Raw genomic sequence first — 18470 nt, forward strand, 5'->3', positions numbered from 1 at the left:
AGAGCACCTTAATGAGAGATCACTTTATGTGCCTGTTGTCAGACAAATGTAGAATAAACGCAGGAGATGGAAAAAATAAAAACTGATTAAAAAAAACCTGCTTCAGATCAACTGAAAGGAAGAAAGATTGTGAGACAGAGAGATGGTGAGAGGGCATCGATCCTTGATAATCAGCAAATAAATAAGCTCTTGGCTTCCTTGTGTTTTTACCCTGAGTGATGATACCTGACTGTCATGAAGTACTGATGTTGTGCTCCATTGTGCTATCGCCAAATAAATTAAATTAAATATCAGGTCCTGCACATTAAACACCTTGACGTACACATATGGGCTCCTCTGCGTATTTAATGCACGTGTTATGATGATCGTTTCCAGTTTTCCTCTGAAAGTGAAATCAAGCTACCGATGTCCAGCTTTTAGGATTAAAAGAAAAATGTTTTTTTTTTCTCAAACTATCAGGAAATCACAGGAACAGTATATTGTTGCCAATGGAGAGAAATAGTAATGTTCTGCAACTCTACAGTGCCTTACAAAAGTTTTCATCTCCCCTTGGCAGTTTTTTTTTTTTTATGTTTTGTTGCTTCACACCCTGGAATTAAATTGGATTGTTTAAGAGTTTGGTACATTTTATTTACAGGACTTGCCTACAGATTTGAAGATGTGTTATTGTGTTTATTGTGAAGCAAACAAAAAAAAAAAAAAAAAGAGGAAGAAAAAACTGTTCACCTGCCTAAAGTCACTATTTTGTAGAGCCACTTATTGCAGAAAACTAAAGCAGTGGTTTTGGTTCAGTCTCTATGAGCTCGCCACATCTTGCCGCTGGGATATTTTTCCCCATTCCTTGAGGCAAAACTGCTCCTGCTCCTTCATCTTGTATCATTTTTGCGTGTGAACAGTGATCATCAAGTCTAACCACATATTCCTGACTGGACTAAGGTCTAGGCTTTGACTAGGCCATTTTAAACACATTTGAATGTTTCCCCTTAAATCCCTCTAGTGTTGCTTCAGCAGTACGCTTCGGATCAGTGTCCTACTGGAAGATGAACCTCTGTCCCAGTCTCAAATAACAGGTAGACTGAGACGTTTTGCTCAAGAATATTCCTGTATTGAGCACCATCCAACTCTCCCTCGACTCAGACCGGTTTCCTAGTCGCTGCTGTTGAAAAACAGCAACACAGCATGATGCTGCCACCATGTTTCACTGTCTTGATTTGTACTTCTCAACAACTTTGTCCCTGACTTGTTTGGAGAGCTGCCTGGTCTTCATGGTGTGGTGCCTCTTGCTCTGTGGTGCCGCAGCCTCTGGGGCCTTTCAGAAAACGTTGTGTTTATACTGGCAGATCATGTGACACTTAAACTGCACACAGGCGGACTACATTTCAGTAGTTATGTGACTTTTGAAGGTAACTGGTTGCAGCAGAACTTTTTAGAGGTCTCATAGCAAAGGGGTTGGATACATGTGCACGTGTCAATTTTCAGTTGTTTTTTTTTCATATTTTTTTCTCATTTCACTTCTCCAACTTCTATCATTTTGTGCAGACCCATCACATAAAATAAGATAAAGAACCATTGAAATTACGCATTAGAATATAAAACGCCAAGGGGCTGAATACTTTTCCAAAGCACTGTAGCTTCAAATATTTGCACAAAAACAGACATTCACCACAGATATTTCTGCAAAGAGGTATTAACGAGTGTTTTTTGTTTTAACTGACTTTGCTTGACCATTTGCGCGCCTCGTCGTGGAGCTGCCTGGCCGCCACCATCATGGGCTCGCTGAGCACCTCGCCGGCCTTCTGCTCCGGAAACTCCTCGTCCTTCTCCTCTGGGGGAGGAGGCCGAGGGGGAGGCACCTCTCCCTCCGGCAGCGGGGGTTTAGGCGGTGCCTGTTCGTCACTAACCTGGAAAACAAGGACAAGTTACTTTTAGAATATTTTCTGAGCTGAAAAGAAATTGCATATATTTGATTTTTACCTGGAAAATGACATGAGAAATTAATTTTTTTGAAAGATAAATGCTCCTAAATGCAACAAATCATAGGATCACACATTTTTCATTGTCTGAAAGTCATTTTTGAGCAAATAATCTTTTTGACGGATTTAAATAGGTGAAGAAGAAATACGACTAAACAGATGAAATAAATTAAATGAGAGGAGCGGATCGATGAGCGTTGATTTCATATCTGTTTTAAAGGTATTTTACTTTTATGCTGGTCAAAGATCCACTAGGAAGGACACCAGAAAGAAGTTGAGCTCTACAAAAAAGTTTGTCAGTAAGGATACGACTGGTTAGGGAATTTTAAACCCAACATCCTCAGTATACTAGAGCCTGTAAGTATAATTTTTATGATGTGTGGATTAGAGCAAATCCACGATAAATTCAAAGTTTACCCAACTCTTGTTTCTAAAAACTACAGAAGTTGTTTGTTGTATAATTGCAGCAACCTAGAGAAAGTATGTCTGAAATAAAACAACTAAAAACTAGAGCGGGAAGAAGAGAGCGAGGCAGTTTAAGTTCAGTGAGTTTTCAGATGTGCCTACATGGAGCTGATCCAGATCAGGAGGTGGAGGTGGGAAGTCTGGCTCCTGAGGCTGAAAGGCTTCTCTGACCTTTCCCACTGCAGCCAGGATCCTTAGACAAGAGTCCAGATAGCCTTTCTGCAGAGCTGTGAGCAAAATCATTAAGAAGAAACAGAGATGAGATAGAAAATGAAGGTTACCCATTATTCCACCTTTGCACACAAACCTTTGTCTTGTATGTTCCCGGCCACAGCCTTGGCATCCATCACCATGGGTGAGATGGTGTGTGAGAGGATGTCGGAGGCGTGTTTCACAGTGTCTCTGAACCGTGGATCTTCAGAGTTCTCCACTTCCCTCTTGGCTACCAACAAGACCCGGTTAGCTCGTCTCGCTATGCTCGTCGCCCCGGCAACGAGCATCTGGGGCTGGACATTTGCCATGGCAACTCGGCACTTGTCAATGTCTTTTTTAATGGCCTCTTCAGAAGCGTCCAACAGGGATTTGGTGTCTATGGCTTCATCGACCAGACCTAAGGCGCGGGCGGACAAGAAAAGGGCGCATCAGCTGAAACCGCAGTTGCTTCGATCTGAAACCATCGCCACCATTTTAAAGTGGGCCGAGGAAGGGCTCACCGGTCAGCCTCTCCACGTTGTCGATCCACTGGTTCTTCATGGTGTCGAAGTGCTCATACGCCGCTTTGTTCCCCGGGTTCTTCAGCAAGATCCGAGCGGCAGAGGTCACCTGCAGATAAACAAGCAAAACATGTTTGGGTTGAGTTTGACAGCGATCGATCTGCATCATTATGCAGGCAAAACCAAAATAAACCCGCGCACCTGTGGTGTCAGCTCCCTGGCGTGTTTCACGGCAGCATGGATGCCCTCTACTGTGCTCTTGTTTGCCGTCCCCACAGCGGCGGCCTTCTCTGCGGTCGCTCCCAGTCGTCCAGCATGGGTTTCAAAGTTTCCTGCACGCTCTTCAAAGACCTTTGAGGAAAAAAATAAATAAAGTATTTCGATCCAGTCACAATAATCCTTTTTAAAAGATAAGACTAAAAACATCTGGAGTTATAATAGTGAGAACAGTGCTTGGGACCATGGTTTTTTTTTGATGATCACTGACCTCCTGCCGGTTGGGCGCATCAGCAGGAGCCGTTGCTGCCACCGCCAGAAGCTTGACGGGTGTGGTGGTGTCGCTGAAAACGTCGGAGACCTCCTGGGTCATCACCTCCTGCATGTGCTGCCTCAGGTCCTGGTAGAAGCAGAGAGTGCTGCATCTATCCACAAGATGGAGCTCTGTACCAATGCTTTCTGTACCATCATCCCGTCTAATTTCTTAACAGCTTATTTTTACACGCTTGCGGTGTTTATAAGGCACTTTTGTCACTTTCTCAATTTAGATTTGTTCGTGTTGAGAAACAGGCCCAATAATAGTTTTGTTTAAATAAAGTCGGCTTTTGTAAAGAGATACCTTGAGGGTGTCCTGAAGTTGTGCCGCTGTGGCTCGCGCCTGAGGAGCCTCGGCCTCTCCTCTGCTCGCCAAGTCTGCCAAAGCTGTCATCAGCGCCTCCGTTCGGTCGCAGCGCCCAACCATGTCCTGACGGTACGGACCCAACAGGCCTCCTGCCAGCCTCTTTCCTTCCCCAACCATCCCTCTGATTGCTGCTTGACCTGCGGAGTCACCAGAAAGAGATTACACTCCACGCCTAAAGGCAAGGATACCTTCTTGGTGTTCAGTAAAAGCAATGAAACAATGAAGAGCGGATATTAAGGCAACAGTGTCTAGCATTGGGTGAACTGACTGACTGCACATGACGTCTTCTGAGTGGGAAAAGTTAATTCTGTATTTTGTTGTACATGCTGGTAGAGCAATAAGGGTTGTGAAATTATTTGGCATTTTAGAGATTTATTTTTTTTAATCCTGATAACCTGAGTAAATACAAAAGACAATTTTTATTGTTCTGTGTTTTCTCCATTTGTGGGTAATGACCCTCGTTCATTGGAGTCCCAGAGAGTTGCTTAAAAATGGCTTTGCAACCCTTTCCACACTATGTTTCCTCTCTGTCGTTGAATTTCTTTAGACCGGGACATGAGAGACAGAGAAAGATGTTTTAGTTTACTGTATGTTGGTGGACAGGTTTTGTTAAAGGATTGAATGTTGAATGATGTTGAATCTACAGGTCATACAGCAACCAGGGCAGGGAGAAATTGGACTTGATTGTCCAGATAATGTAGTTAATCACAATTAATTAATGATTTAACAAGGGCGGCAATAATGTTAACACATAGAGCAAGCCTACAGGATGGCCTGGATAGGTTTTCTCTGACTAAATAACTCTTCTGTTTTATATTTAATCAGGCTATCTTTGTCAGATATTAAAATATGTTGGAGGATCCAAAACACTCAAGACTGAAAAACAATGGAAAAATTGAAGAAATCTCTTTTGAGGAAGAAAAACTGTTGCACAGCACTGTATTTTACTTTACTATACAGTGTAGGCTATAGTAAAGGCTTAGGCCGGTTTCTATTATGAAGGAATTAACGCTCCTCTGCTTTGCCCTCACACACATTAAGACAAATGGCAGTTTTAAAAGCTTCCAGACAGCCGTGACTTGGAAACTTTCGATCACGCTTTGAATGGTTAGACTTTTTTAAAACTACAGTTAGCCATGACCTTCACGTCTGTTAAACAGCTAACTGCAGACTACCTAGAAACCCTGACTAAGCTAACGTATTAGCTTAGCCGACTAAGCTAACGTATTAGCTTAGTCGGGATTTATAAATCACAAAAGATAATCAAACTTGGCACAAATGTGTAATAGTCAGCACTTTGACACCGCTATTAAATTTAACAAACATATATTCTATATTTTTGCTTAAATCTGTGTTTTTCTATCCCATTTTATCATACTGTGAGAGTGCCGGCCCATGCCTATTATAGTGCTGAAGTTTATCTTCCAAGATGGCCGACAGTGAGCAGGTACCTGTGTTCCATTCTAGCCTCTCACACTCTGCTCCCAAAGGGAAGCGTGGGGAAGAGAGGAAACAATCAAAAGACAAGACAGATGGCATCATAGCATAGGATTAAGAAACATTACTAAATCATCAAGTGAATCATACATCAGTTGCATCACAGCATGAATGACAATTTCCTGAGTCCAGGCACTTGTTGACATTACATCACGAACAATGAACATCCCACATCTTTCATCACCAAATCGCTACGTAATGCAAACTGTTCGCCGCTCTTGCATAAAATCCACTGTCTTCACAAAATCAAGCAAAAACACAACAAGACAGAACACCATCACATCCATCCTTTCAACCACGACGCAGTCGAACATACCTACGCCTCTGTCATCCACCCCAGGATTGTTCGCCCAGCGCAGAGCCTGCTCCATTTTGCCCTCCAGTGTGACGGCAGGCTTTGCTGGTCTCATGTTGGCCACGGCCCGGTTGGTTTTGGACTGCAGGGTTAGCAGCGCAGCTCCGATCTGCTTTGCCAGCGCTCTGGCCTCCGGGCTGTCGCCTTTACCTCTGTATAACATAAAATAAATGACTTCACTGGAGGGGAGAAAAAAGCCCATCTTTTGCATTCGGCCTTCAAACCCATCACCTGTTTACGGTCCCAATACAAACATGTTAGAAGGCATCTTAAAAGGGAAATACCACTTTTGGAAACATTTATTTTAAATTTTTACCTTTATTTATCTGACAAAGTGGAACAGTTTTATAAAGAATGAATAATTTCTCACTTCCAAGAACAGATGATGTAAAAATATTTCTGTTCTGAATAAAGACAATTAATCTAACAGATTAAAGACTCAATGAATTAAGTATATATTGTGTGTCCTTGGACTGTTAGTTCTAGCAGAATAAAACATGAATGATGTGTATGTGTTGAGTACAGTACACCCTGTTCCAGATTAGAAAAAGCATGATAATTCACCCATGTAGACAAGCACAGCCATATCTCTTTCTTTTCTTTTTAAATGTACATCTCTCCTCATCCCAATGTACTGCAATTTTTCAGGTCCTTGCAAAAGTATTTATACCCTTTAAAGAGTTTCATAATTTGTCCCGTTGAAGCCACAAACTTCAGAATGTTACACAATATATGTGACAGACAGACAGACACAAAGTATGTAAATACTTCATAGAACCCCCTATTGAGGCAATTGCAGCTGCAAATCTTTGCAAAATAGCTGAAGTTTAGCCATATTGGATGGGCAACCTCCGTCTGTGCACAGCACCTTTCGAGTCTTGCTTGAGATTCTCAATTAGATTTTGATCTGCGATTTAATTGGGCCTTTGTAACACATAATTAGGCTTTGATATAAACCAAGGAACTCAAACACCAGCCCTCGAGGTCTGGTGTGCTGCAAATTTTATGTGCATCCCTATTCCAATTTACTTGCATCAAATGGTTGGGTACTTCCTCAGCAACTGATCCTGTTCTAAAGAGTACTGCTAATGGCCTAATTATTTGATTTCAGCTTTGTTGCTGTGAGACACTTTTAAAACTTGCTGGGCGTTGGCCTTCAAGAACTGGATTTTGAGACACTCAATCTAAACCATTCCACTGTAACCCTGGCTATATACATTTAGGCTGTATGTCCAGCCTAAATCTTTAATTGTAGATTTGCTTTCAGGATTTTCTGTATTTATTTCAGTCCATCTTTATATCATCCCTGATTAGCTTCATTCATCTTAATACTGCCTCCACCTTGTTTGACAAACTTCTTTGTTTTAGAAGGGGGTGGGGGTGTTGGGGTGGTTTTCTCCACATCAGTTTTGTCTGCTGATGAAGACAGCTGAAACAATACTGTAGATGCCGAGTCCCAAGATCGTTGGAAGGATGACAATACAACTGAAGTTGGTGTGATGCATGGTTATGATGTTATATTAGCGAATAATATAATCATTAAAGTTTATTTTTATTTTTTATCTAAAATTATTTAAATTACTTCATCAATCCAAGTTCTAACTTAAGAATCTTTATTAAAATAGACCCAATTTCTTCCAAAGAGTAAAGCAAATCATTCAGAACATGGACTTTGATGTTGATTCACCGCCACCAGCCAGAAACAAATAAACAAGAACAATGGCCGATTTGCAGAGTGGGAAGAACACCCCTCCTTTACTTTAAGCCTAAAGTCTGTCGATGAAGAAATACCAGGACACTTCAGTGTCCGGCCGTCAGACGATCCAGTCCCAAACCCATATAAGGTGTTTCAGTGGAAATAAAAAAAAAAAAAAAAAAAAAAAGCACTCGAGCCCTATACTAAGAATAAACCACACACACCTAAACTATTTACTGATTAGGTGAGTTCTGAAGGCAGTTACCTTCACTTGGTTTTGTTTAGAGGTAATATATGAAGATAGGCTGAATATCAATGTATACCACACCTTTCAGATTAATATTTGTAAAAACTTTTCATTTTATAATCATGCACTGGTTTGTGTTGGTCTATTACATAAATTCCCATCTATTACATAAATTCCCAACACACATTTGTAGTTGAATGTTCATTCGACCTCTGCTGGGACCATGTTTTGCATCGACCTCTTAGATGTGTTTGTGTGTGTTGAATGTGGATTATGAGCCAGTGTCACACCAAAAATGTTCATATTATCTTTTACATAATGACGATAGAGACTCTTGATACTTATAATGTGAAAAAAAAAAAATACATTTAAAGGGGGTGAATATTTTTTGCACTTGTTTTTTTTTTTTGTCAATTAGAGTTGGTTGTTTATTAAGTGGCATTTCCCTTTATATTCTAGCCAGTGTTCTCCTTCATGTGACACCCTGACCCCCTTTCACCACATTGAAACTCGGAAACCTGAAAGTAGGAGGGATGGGTGTGGCTGACAAGCAACAACACAATTTCCATGTGGATAAAATAGGCCACCCGTTGGTGACTTGTGGTCGCAGTCTCGGTCTGGAAGAAAAGGGCTTGACAATTAAATACTCGTCCCAAATTGTCATTGAAGAATGAGTCAGAGGAAAAGCATACTGTTTGCGTAGCTCCACCAGCCGGGCGGTGAGTCCCGCTATCTCGTTTATGGAGCGCAGGATGTCGTCCCTCTCCTTCGGGTCTTCACAGAGGTCTGCAATGCGTTTGGCCTCTGCTAGAAGTGCTCGGATGTTCTCCTCTCCCTCCGGACCACCATTAGGATCAGCCAACCATGCCTGAAAAAGCAAGGGTATTATATTCTATGTCTGATGTAAGATACAGGAAATAGTACAAGCGCAGAAAATAAAAAGAAGTCTGGAAACAGTAACAATTAAAAGGTATTGTAGTTTTTCTCCCCAAAATTGGATAGAAAGATTCCAGAAGGATAAATGTTAGCTTATATCTGACCTGTGCCGCGTCCAGCCTCCTGGCAATGGCCTGCTTGGCATTGATTAGAGCCTCCAGTCTGCGAGCAGCGCTGTCCACTTTGCCAAAGAGCAGCTCTAAGCCCTGTGAGCACTGGCCTGCACGCTGCACGCACCCCGGAGACTGTCCCTGGCCTCTGTCAAAATCCACAAACACGGTCAACTGGACCATGAGATCAGAATAGACAACTTCAACAGCTACTCGGAGGAAGTACGCACAAACACGCTACCTGACACGCAGATCTGCAATCTGATCTGTGATCTGCCCCAGAGCTTTGGTGGTCGCCAGTATGTCTTTCCTCTCCTTCCCAGCACACAGCTCTCCCACCTTACCAGCTTCGTCCAAGATGACCCGCAGCGCCACCTCGCCGGGGTCTCCTGAGAAGGACAGCGTGCCGCAGCACAGAGGCGGACACGTTGAATAACGCGGATGTGTTTCAGCTGAAGGGTTGTAGGTGTAAAAACTGAAACCAGTGCTACCTGGCTGTCCCTGCGGGTCTTTGAGCCAGCTTTTGGCCTGCGCCATCTTGGATTCAATCAAAGCCAGAGATCTCTTCAAGGCCTCCATGTCCTGAAGGAGAGAGAGGAAACAATAATGTTAAGCTTTTTAAAAGCAGCAACAGTCATTTAATACAATTGATTTATGTTATTGTGTATTGTAAACCAGATTGTTTGCTTTCATAAGAGCTTTCTGTGTTTTTTTAAGGATCTGATGCCAACAAGAAGGACTTCCATCCTGGCCATTATGAACAGCAGCCTCTCTTCAGGAGTGGTCCCAGCAAGGGGGGGGGGGGGGGCTGGCTGGTTGACCTTTTGACCTTTACCTTTTCATTAATATCTTCAAAACCAAAGCAGCACAAATGACATTTTTTGCTGCACAAACCAGCACAAACGGAGTCGAGTTGATTGACACCAATTTCGTCTGATTTGAAGAAGGTGGTGGGGGGGGGGGGCTAGTTGACCTTTGATGACCTCTAAAAACATTTGTTTATATCTTTAAAATGATAGCGGCACAAACGAAAATTTCTGCTGCACAAACCAGCACAAACGTTTGGCACCAATTTTGTCTGATTTGAAGAGGGTGGGGGGGCCAACTTCACTCAGGTTTGGATACGACATTTCTTTGTAAAGTTTGACCAATTTCTAAACTGCTTTTCAAATAAAAGATTATGGAGACTATTGTATATACGCAGTAGTCTGGTAGTATGGTATTTCTTTTAATGAACAATGTTCTCTAAGTCTTTTAGTTCGGTTTCAAATCTTTGCATAGCACAGAGTCTGTACGTTTAAAATGTTTTTAAAACCACTGATTCTGGTTACTGTGTTATTGTTGCGCTCTTGGATTTAACAGCAGCATTTGACAGGATAGATCATTAAATTGTTTCATCCCTCTTCGACCAGTGGGTCAGCTTTCGAGAAACTGCACTGGAGTGGTCCAGGCCTTGCCTGACTGACTGAACTCTGTTTTATATGGGGTTCCTCAGGGTTCAGTTTTAGGCCCCCTTCTTTTTTACTCTTTATTTGCTCCTACTTGGATTCATTCTCCAAATGCATGGCGTCTCTTTTCCCTTTTATGCAGACAATTGCCAGAGAACGTGCCAGGGTGACACAAACTCTGTTGAGCCCCTTCTTAATTGTTTTAATGATTTGAGATTTTTTTTGTGGATGGCTTTGATTTTTAATCGATTAAAGAATAAACAGAGGTGATGGCATTCGATGACAGATCAGAAGTCCTCTGTTTGGACCTAGGGAATGTTGGTCAGTTTCTAAAGCTAAACCAAGCACAAATCTTGGTTTTAAACTGGACAATAGGCTTACATTTGACAGCCAGATCAAGGCTATCGTCAAATCCAGCTTCCTTAGGCTTCGGCAACTAACCTAGATGAAGCCCATGCTTTTGAAGAAGCCCTTGGAGAGCGTAGTCCATACCTTCGTGACTACAGGGCTGGCCCACTGTAAAACACTTTGTTTTGGTGTCAGAGGGTCTTTATTTAAACATCTGCAGATGACGCAAGATGCTCCTACATGTCTTTTAACTAACATACATACTAACATACATGGGCTTTAAGCACATTTCACCAATTTTGAGTTCCTTTCACTGGCTGCCTGTTCATTCTAGGACCACTTTGTTTTTATATTTTTACATGGCCCCACCCCACTCTACATCTCTGGACTTTTATAGCCTCTGTACAACACTTTGGCCTCTGGGTTTGTGTTACGTGATTTATAAATAAAGTTGGATTGAACTGGAAAGACAGCCAGTTCATAGAAATTATTCAGATTATTGTATAACGTGAACGAGGAGTTTGGTATTAATAAGTGCTTTCTGTGTTGTTGTTAAAATCATATAAATGTCTTAACTGCTTTTTTAAAGATATGTGAGAGTTTAACTCATTGATGCAGGATAGTATAAATAAGTCTAATAGCTATGGTATGGCTTGTTTATTTTTGGACTTGTAAGAAGAAAATAAAAAACTGTGACTGTGTGTTTGAGTCCTTACAGACATGGCTCAGTTTGTTGTACCAAGGTTTAAGGATTTAGACAGATATGGTTTCAAACCCACTAAGATTAACATCATGGTGTTTATATACATTAGAACCCTTCTATCAGAGGCTTAGATGAAGTGCTAGAGTTACACTTTTCCTGTAGTTGTATGTAGCATAGACAACCACAGGACTATGACACTTTGCCCTCGCTTAAAAGAAAGACAAATTCACCTCGTTGGAAATATTTCTTGTCTTTGAAAATGCAGACAGCCATGATTTGGTTTATAAATGAGTTAAAAATGAAAGTTAGTTCTATAAATAATATCATTAATAATAATAATAATAATACAGACTGGCGACCTGTCCAGGGTGTATCCCGCCTCGCGTCCAGTGAACGCTGGAGATAGGCACCAGCACCCCCGCGACCCCATGAGGGACTAAGCGGATTAGAAAATGGATGGATGGATGGATAATAATAATAATTGTAATAATGGTAATAATTATAATATATTTACCTGTGGATAAGAATGGATTTTCAACCCACAAATAGGATGTCTCAAAATCGTATATTTTGAGACATATATCTGTATGCTGTATTGATAAATGTCACAAGCATCTTGATGTAAAAAAGCAAAAGACCTAACATCAGACTAATCTATATGACTTTTAGTTGCTTTAATGTGGGTGGGGGAAGTAGATGTTCATTCAAGAGCTGCCTGTAACACCTTTGAAAGTCAATATTTTTGCATTATATTATGTAGAAATAATATTACCACCTATATTGGAAAAAAGGACTTCTAAAAAACACAATACCACGTAAAACAGCAAACCAAATCTACTAACGATGTCTTCTGTAATATTTACTGCAAATTGTGGATGCTGAGTTGATAGCTGTCAGCTACTCTTCATAAAACAGCAGTTAGCAAACTTTTTATTGAAACGAAGTAATGAATAAGAAATGTAAATGTAATGCACTTCAACCACCTCGCATATACAAAGAAACACTCTTTGACTGCTTTCTATGAGGGGAAGAAAAAAAAAAAGAAAGCCTTTTCCAGCTGGGAGGAGAATGAGAAGCTTAAGTGGAGCAGTTCAATACAGACCATCTATTATGGATGTGTCTGGACACCACCCAGCCTATTTCTATAATTCATCACCAGGCGTGAGGACGGCGATCATCGTGTGCCTGTATCCTCCCCTTGCGCCCTGACAGTAAGTGCTTATCACAGCTCAGAGACTAAATATGCTGTATTCCCACACGAAACATACACAGACAGACAGACAGATTGTTGTCTGAGGAAGCCGTGTGCAGAGAGACATGCAGGGGTTACAGCTCGCACGAGTGAAACAGATTGCACTTTTCTATCAGTGGCTGCAAACACTTTGATGCTCTGAACGTCGTTTCTGCACAGTTATTGATCCTACACAGCGAGCAGCCGCTGCAAATATAAGTAAAAACAATTGTCTGTCATCTGTTTCATGGCCATTCTACAGAAAATGGACATCTAGTGACAAACAGACACACATAAAGCCGTTTACTGTCGGGATTACGCACTCAACATCACCGCCTCGGCTTATAAGTCGACACAAACACAGGACGCACTTGCTTTTTTGAGCAAGCGAGCGACAGATAGGCAGAATGTCAGCGTGAGGACGCGTTTCTGTCTCGATCAGACACACGGAAACTCACACGCACCCACAAGCCTGCATGCTGGAAACCGCAGAGGGGGGAAAGAAACAGGCTTACCTTCTACAGGGAGGAAAAGAATGAAGGAGGAAGGTAAAGAAGGAAAGAAAAGGGGAAAAAAAGGAAAAAACCAGGAGTTACACTAGCAAGCAAAAACAAAAATGGAGACAGAAAGTAAAAGAGTGAATTTTTTCAGAGATGCACCTTTGAGGGAGAACGTTCGACTTGGCGTAAAAAGTTTTGTTTCAGCACCCCACAGATTTTACCTTGTTGGCCCAGGCGTCTTCGTCCCACGTGGTGAGCTGCAAGACTCTGATGATCTCGTTGATTTCAGCGCTCATCTTTTCAAAAGTAAACCTTCTGTTCTTCTCGGCCTCCTCGATGCCGGCTCCTCGGCTGCTTTTGGTTGCCACAAAAATCTTTATGGCTGAAGACAAAAAATGTGACCAAATCACAGTTATTGCCAGATCAATGTTAAGGATGAATGCATGCCTACTACATTAGATCCCTGCATGACGAAGTTCACACCTTTCTTACATTTGATAGCATCTGTTGAAAATAGGTGCTTAGGTTGTTTCAGCTAAAACTGATGCCTGCTGGGAATTAATTTAAACCTACAACTGTGGACCGGAGTTTACATCCAGTCCTCATGGTCACCAGTGATATTCATTAAGAAATTTAAAACGGTCCTTTTTTAGTGTGGAACAACATCTTCAATGAATTATACAAACAAGAGTTGCATTAGGCTAGATTGGATGTGTCTTTTATTATGGATGCTCCCTAAAAAATTGTATTTGCATTCAACTTGTTGATTTTAGGTGTAGCTTAAGAATATTTAGGTATAGCACTTCTTCATTATTGCTTTCCCTTTGCGCAATGGGATAGTTAAAACTTGGTCACAATTGCTTGATCCTAAATACAACTTTCAATTGTATTTAACACAGATAAAACAGTGTAATAATAATTATTTACCCAAAACTTGTGGACAATTCTTAAAAGGGGAGCCCAAAGACACCAACACATTTTGATAAACCATGGGTTCTGATTAGATGAGATGAATATTCAGCCAGAGTCACGCTTTGTGTTTGTTGGTAACCATGTGGGGTTGAGATTTAGTAGTGAGAGCTTGAAAAGCCATACTGTTGGATCACAAAATTACTAAAAAAAATGATGCAAAAAGCCTCTGTAAAACTATTCAGAATAATGATACAGCGGATAATGACATTTCTGAACAACTTTATGACTTCTTTGTATAAAATAAAAAATGTATAAATTACTTGATAAGTTTTAGCAGCTAGAGTAAGAACTGAGATAGATAGATAGATAGATAGATAGATAGATAGATAGATAGATAGATAGATAGATAGATAGATAGATAGATAGATAGATAGATAGATAGATAGATAGATAGATAGATAGATAGATAGATAGATAGATACTGTATAACAGACTGTAGCTGAGCTGATGGTGGGCGATGCATCGTCAGTCTCACATCCCTACAACCTAATGACTGTAATTACCAGTGTTACCATAACAACCGCTGTATGCTCAGCGACCTGTCTTGTCGTTTGCCCACACAAGTTCACCCGATTGCACCTGAGATGAGAACGGGCAGCAGCTCCTTGATGGTGTTCATGGAGCTGACGAGCATCTGTCTGTGCTCCTGGTGGGTCAGCTCCTGCTGCCGCTCCTCAATCATCTTTGACATCTTGGTCATGCCTGGTGAAACACAGAAACAAAGGCGGGGGGCAAAAATGATTCACAATGAGACTTTGAGGTTACTACAACTCAACCTCTCCTGCGGGTAGGATGCAGGAAATGCTTTTTAAATTTGAATTTGACCCGGCTGATAAAGTGATTAGCCGACACTTTCGAACATTGCTCCTTCATGAACCACTGAGCTCGAACAATGTCCGAAGCAGTGGTGTGGGAGGAAGCCTGGCATATGGGTTCCTCCAGCTCACAGCGTACTGAAAATGCAATTAGCCCGATGCCTCTGGTGATAGATGGTCTGTTTATGATCCTCCTGCCAGTGGAAAGACTCACTAACAGTATCTTGATGTCAGCGGAGTCAGTGGTTAATTTGGTTTTTGCTTCTTAACAGATGGCTCCATGACCCGGAGAAGAAGTAAAGGTTAATTGTTTCATCTTGGATGCTCTTATAAAACATTTTTAAACATGTTTAATTCACACTTGTGTACTAAAGTTATGTTAGCTTTGACCTTAATGTAACAGTGTTATACATGGGTATTTAGCAAATCACTAAGATTAGCTTTTAATTGTTAATAAGGCTATTTATACATCAACGCTGTTCATAAATTATGTACAATAGCTGATTCTATGACAGTATTTTATGACCTTCAGCTTAAAATTAGAAGGTTTCTGATTTACTACTAAATAAAATTAAGATGCAAGATATAATGATAAAGTAATTTAAAAATTGCTCATCCCAATACAATGCCTTGCTAACATATTTGAACCCCATAACTTTTAATATTCAAAGGCCAGCACAAAGCAGTGGATACCTGTGAGTTTCACCTTAAAGATACATGATTTTCTAAAGTTTTGATGAATAAAAATCTAAAGTGAGGCTTGCATTTGTATTCAGCGACACTAAGTCAGTAACATTTTAGATCCATTCTGTGTTGCCGTTACAGCGGCATGTTATTTTTTTTTTGTTTAGTTTTTTTGCTGTAAGAGCTCTACATACATAGAGGGGATAGTTTAGCACATTGTTCTTTGCAAAATGGCCCAAACTCAGCCAAACTGGAAGCAGAGTGCCCATGAACATCACTCTTGTAAGCGATTCTCAACTGGACTAAGTTCTGGCCTTTGTCTGGGTCATTAAAATACAAGAATACGCTGTGGTCTGCATGTTTCCACTGTAGCTCAGGTTGTGTATCTAGTGTTGTTGTGCCGCTGGGACCTTCATGTCAGTCTGACGTTTTTAACTCCTCTAAGACACTTTCTTTTAAGACTGTCCCATATTTAACTCCATAGTTACATTAAATCTTAACTAGCTTCCCTGCAGGATGGCCGACCCAGAGCACGACGCTGCCATTACTATGCTTTACCAGGGGGTGTTGTGTTCAGGGTGATGTATGGTATTTGTTTTCTGCCACACATGGTTTTGACATGATGACTGAAAAGCTATATTTTGATCTCATCTGACCTCTATGACATGTTTGTTGTCTCCCCAAACTGGGGTTTAATTTAAATGAGACTTCTTACGGCTTTCTTTGACAGGCTTTCTACGTGCCACTCTTCCATAAAGCCCCGATCTGTGGAGCACACGACTAATACTGGAGTCAACCGATTCCTCCACCTGAGCTGTGGATCTCCGCAGCTCCTCCAGAGTCCCTGTGAGCCTTTTGGCTGCTTCCCTGAATGCTGTAGTTTAGGTGGACAGCCATGTCTTGTAAGGTTTGTAGACAGCCAAACCCTTTCCACTTTGAAATGGATCAAGTAAATGAAATATAATATATGCCACTCTTTTTTTTAGCTCTTTTTTTAGTTGTAACTATTTTAAATAATCACTTCTTTGGGTTGGTCTGTCACATAAATTTCCAAAAAAATACATTGAAGTCTATGGGTTTAACATCACAAAAAGTTAGAGGTGATGTTTAAATATGTTCGAATTGATTGGCTTTAAGAGGATCTTCTCTCTGTAGTCAAGCTGTTTCTTTTTAAATGCATTTTCATTTTTACTGACCTGGTCCAAGATTTTTTGTATAAGTAATGAGGTCCTCCATGGTCTCCACCACTTCAGCTACTGTCAGATACTCGAGGATGCCTTTGCACACACGGATGATCTTACGCACCTGAAAACACAACGCAGTAACAGGTGAGATATCTCAAAGAACAAAAAAATAAATAAATAAATAAGAGCTTCCTTCCACGGCAAGAACAACTATATTCGTCCTGTAATCTTTTTTCGGGCCCTTGTTGTCTCTGTGGTGTCTTTGTGTGTGTGTGCGCGCGTCTGCTGTCTTGTGATGCTCATCTTGTGACTGAGAAAAGCCGCTCTTCTGAAAATGAGGCCGATGATGAGACATGGTGAGCTTAATCACGTGCTCAATGTGATTTCACTTGTGGAGCTGCCGTCGAACCTTCATGCAATTATACACATGCAACCCCCCCCCCCCCCCCTTCACATGCACACACAGGAAGACAGACTTTGTGAGTTATGATAGAGGGAGGTCATTTGATCTCTGTGATTAGATCTAGCTGCATTTGAGCCTCCATTAAAGCTCCAAGAGTTCTTCCTTCCTCTGTGCAGCTGCTAAATAAAGCTGTAATTCCCTGAAAGAGACCAAACCACGCTCTGACGGGATGGTGAGTATCAAGACTCTAATGCAAATTGGAGTAAGTAGGAAAACACACACCTCTGCTTCATCAAAGGTAAGGAGCAGGTCGGACGTTCCAGACAGTATCCCTCTGGATCCATCGATCAGGTAATCCCTCGCAGGAACCGAGTATGGATCTGCCTTAAGCATCTGAGCCGCCTGGACGAGCTTTGAGCATGAGTTCTCCACCCTGAAAACATGCAGCTGGCTTAGGAAATCTCTTCATAACACAAAAAAAAAAAAACATTGGCTACATCACAGTCAGTCTTTATGCGAAGTGATTTGCAAAAAAAGGGATAAACATCATATTTATTAATATCTAAATATTTTAGAGGCTACAAATCAGCATCTAATAAAGGCGTGAAACAAAAAATATAATTTTCTGTGTTTCCATTAAGTTGCTTAATCATTTTGAAACACCCTCTTCGGAAACCAATTGAGCACTTCCATATATGAGTGCTGATGTAGCGTAATTAAATGCCCCATCTGAAAATCTCTCCCACTAATCTCAGAACGTCAGAACTTTCTGACAAAAACCAAAACAAAAAACACCTCTTTAACTGGAATATGTTTAAACGGATGAGTGGTCTCTCATTGGATGGAAACGGGATTGAGCGAACATTTTGATACAAAGATTAGAAATGCAGGAAATACAGGCGAGCGCCATGGAAGTAAATACGGTGAAGGAGGGATTTCTCCTCGCATGCCAAAAATTGTCTCTCCTTCAGAAACACTTTTTTTTTTTTTTTTACCCAGGGATCATGAAACAGTTTTAGTATCAGATTTAAATGAAGGAGCGACCCAAAGCTTAGGGAAGACAGAGAGCTTGATCAGGGAGTCAACAGCCAAACCACCAAGTGGGTTTTGCCGGTGAACATAAAGTTTGCCAAACAAGAACATGCTTTATTTTACAAGATAGTTAGCTGCACCAGGAATTTTCTCTCTTTATTTATTTATTTATTTACTTATTTATTTATTTTTTTTCCCCCAGTGTCCTGTCTAGCAATATGGCAATAGAAATTGATATCTCAATGCCAGATAGAGCTCGA

General features: G+C 41.0%; 1 protein-coding gene across 7 annotated transcripts in view; it reads right to left on the minus strand.

Moving 5' to 3' along the window:
* LOC105936874 (vinculin) overlaps positions 1-18470 on the minus strand; it is a 40412-nt gene that overhangs the window by 8989 nt on the left and 12953 nt on the right. For 2 of the 7 annotated variants that reach the window (XM_036130330.1, XM_036130328.1), the window contains exons 3-20: positions 17461-17611; positions 16788-16896; positions 14672-14794; positions 13342-13502; positions 13136-13138; positions 9382-9472; positions 9132-9279; positions 8885-9038; positions 8537-8712; positions 5863-6053; positions 5501-5527; positions 3987-4186; positions 3639-3767; positions 3353-3502; positions 3152-3260; positions 2746-3048; positions 2541-2665; positions 1716-1901 (exon numbers count right to left, since the gene is read on the minus strand). In XM_036130330.1, coding sequence (XP_035986223.1) covers positions 1716-1901; positions 2541-2665; positions 2746-3048; positions 3152-3260; positions 3353-3502; positions 3639-3767; positions 3987-4186; positions 5501-5527; positions 5863-6053; positions 8537-8712; positions 8885-9038; positions 9132-9279; positions 9382-9472; positions 13136-13138; positions 13342-13502; positions 14672-14794; positions 16788-16896; positions 17461-17611 — 2536 coding nt within the window. The remainder of the gene's footprint in view (positions 1-1715; positions 1902-2540; positions 2666-2745; positions 3049-3151; positions 3261-3352; positions 3503-3638; positions 3768-3986; positions 4187-5500; positions 5528-5862; positions 6054-8536; positions 8713-8884; positions 9039-9131; positions 9280-9381; positions 9473-13135; positions 13139-13341; positions 13503-14671; positions 14795-16787; positions 16897-17460; positions 17612-18470) is intronic. The other 5 variants (XM_036130331.1, XM_012877943.3, XM_036130332.1 and 2 more) reach the window with 3 other exon arrangements.

The sequence above is a fragment of the Fundulus heteroclitus genome, unplaced genomic scaffold (genome assembly GCF_011125445.2).
Source record: "Fundulus heteroclitus isolate FHET01 unplaced genomic scaffold, MU-UCD_Fhet_4.1 scaffold_338, whole genome shotgun sequence".
Classification (NCBI taxonomy): Eukaryota; Metazoa; Chordata; class Actinopteri; order Cyprinodontiformes; family Fundulidae; genus Fundulus; species Fundulus heteroclitus.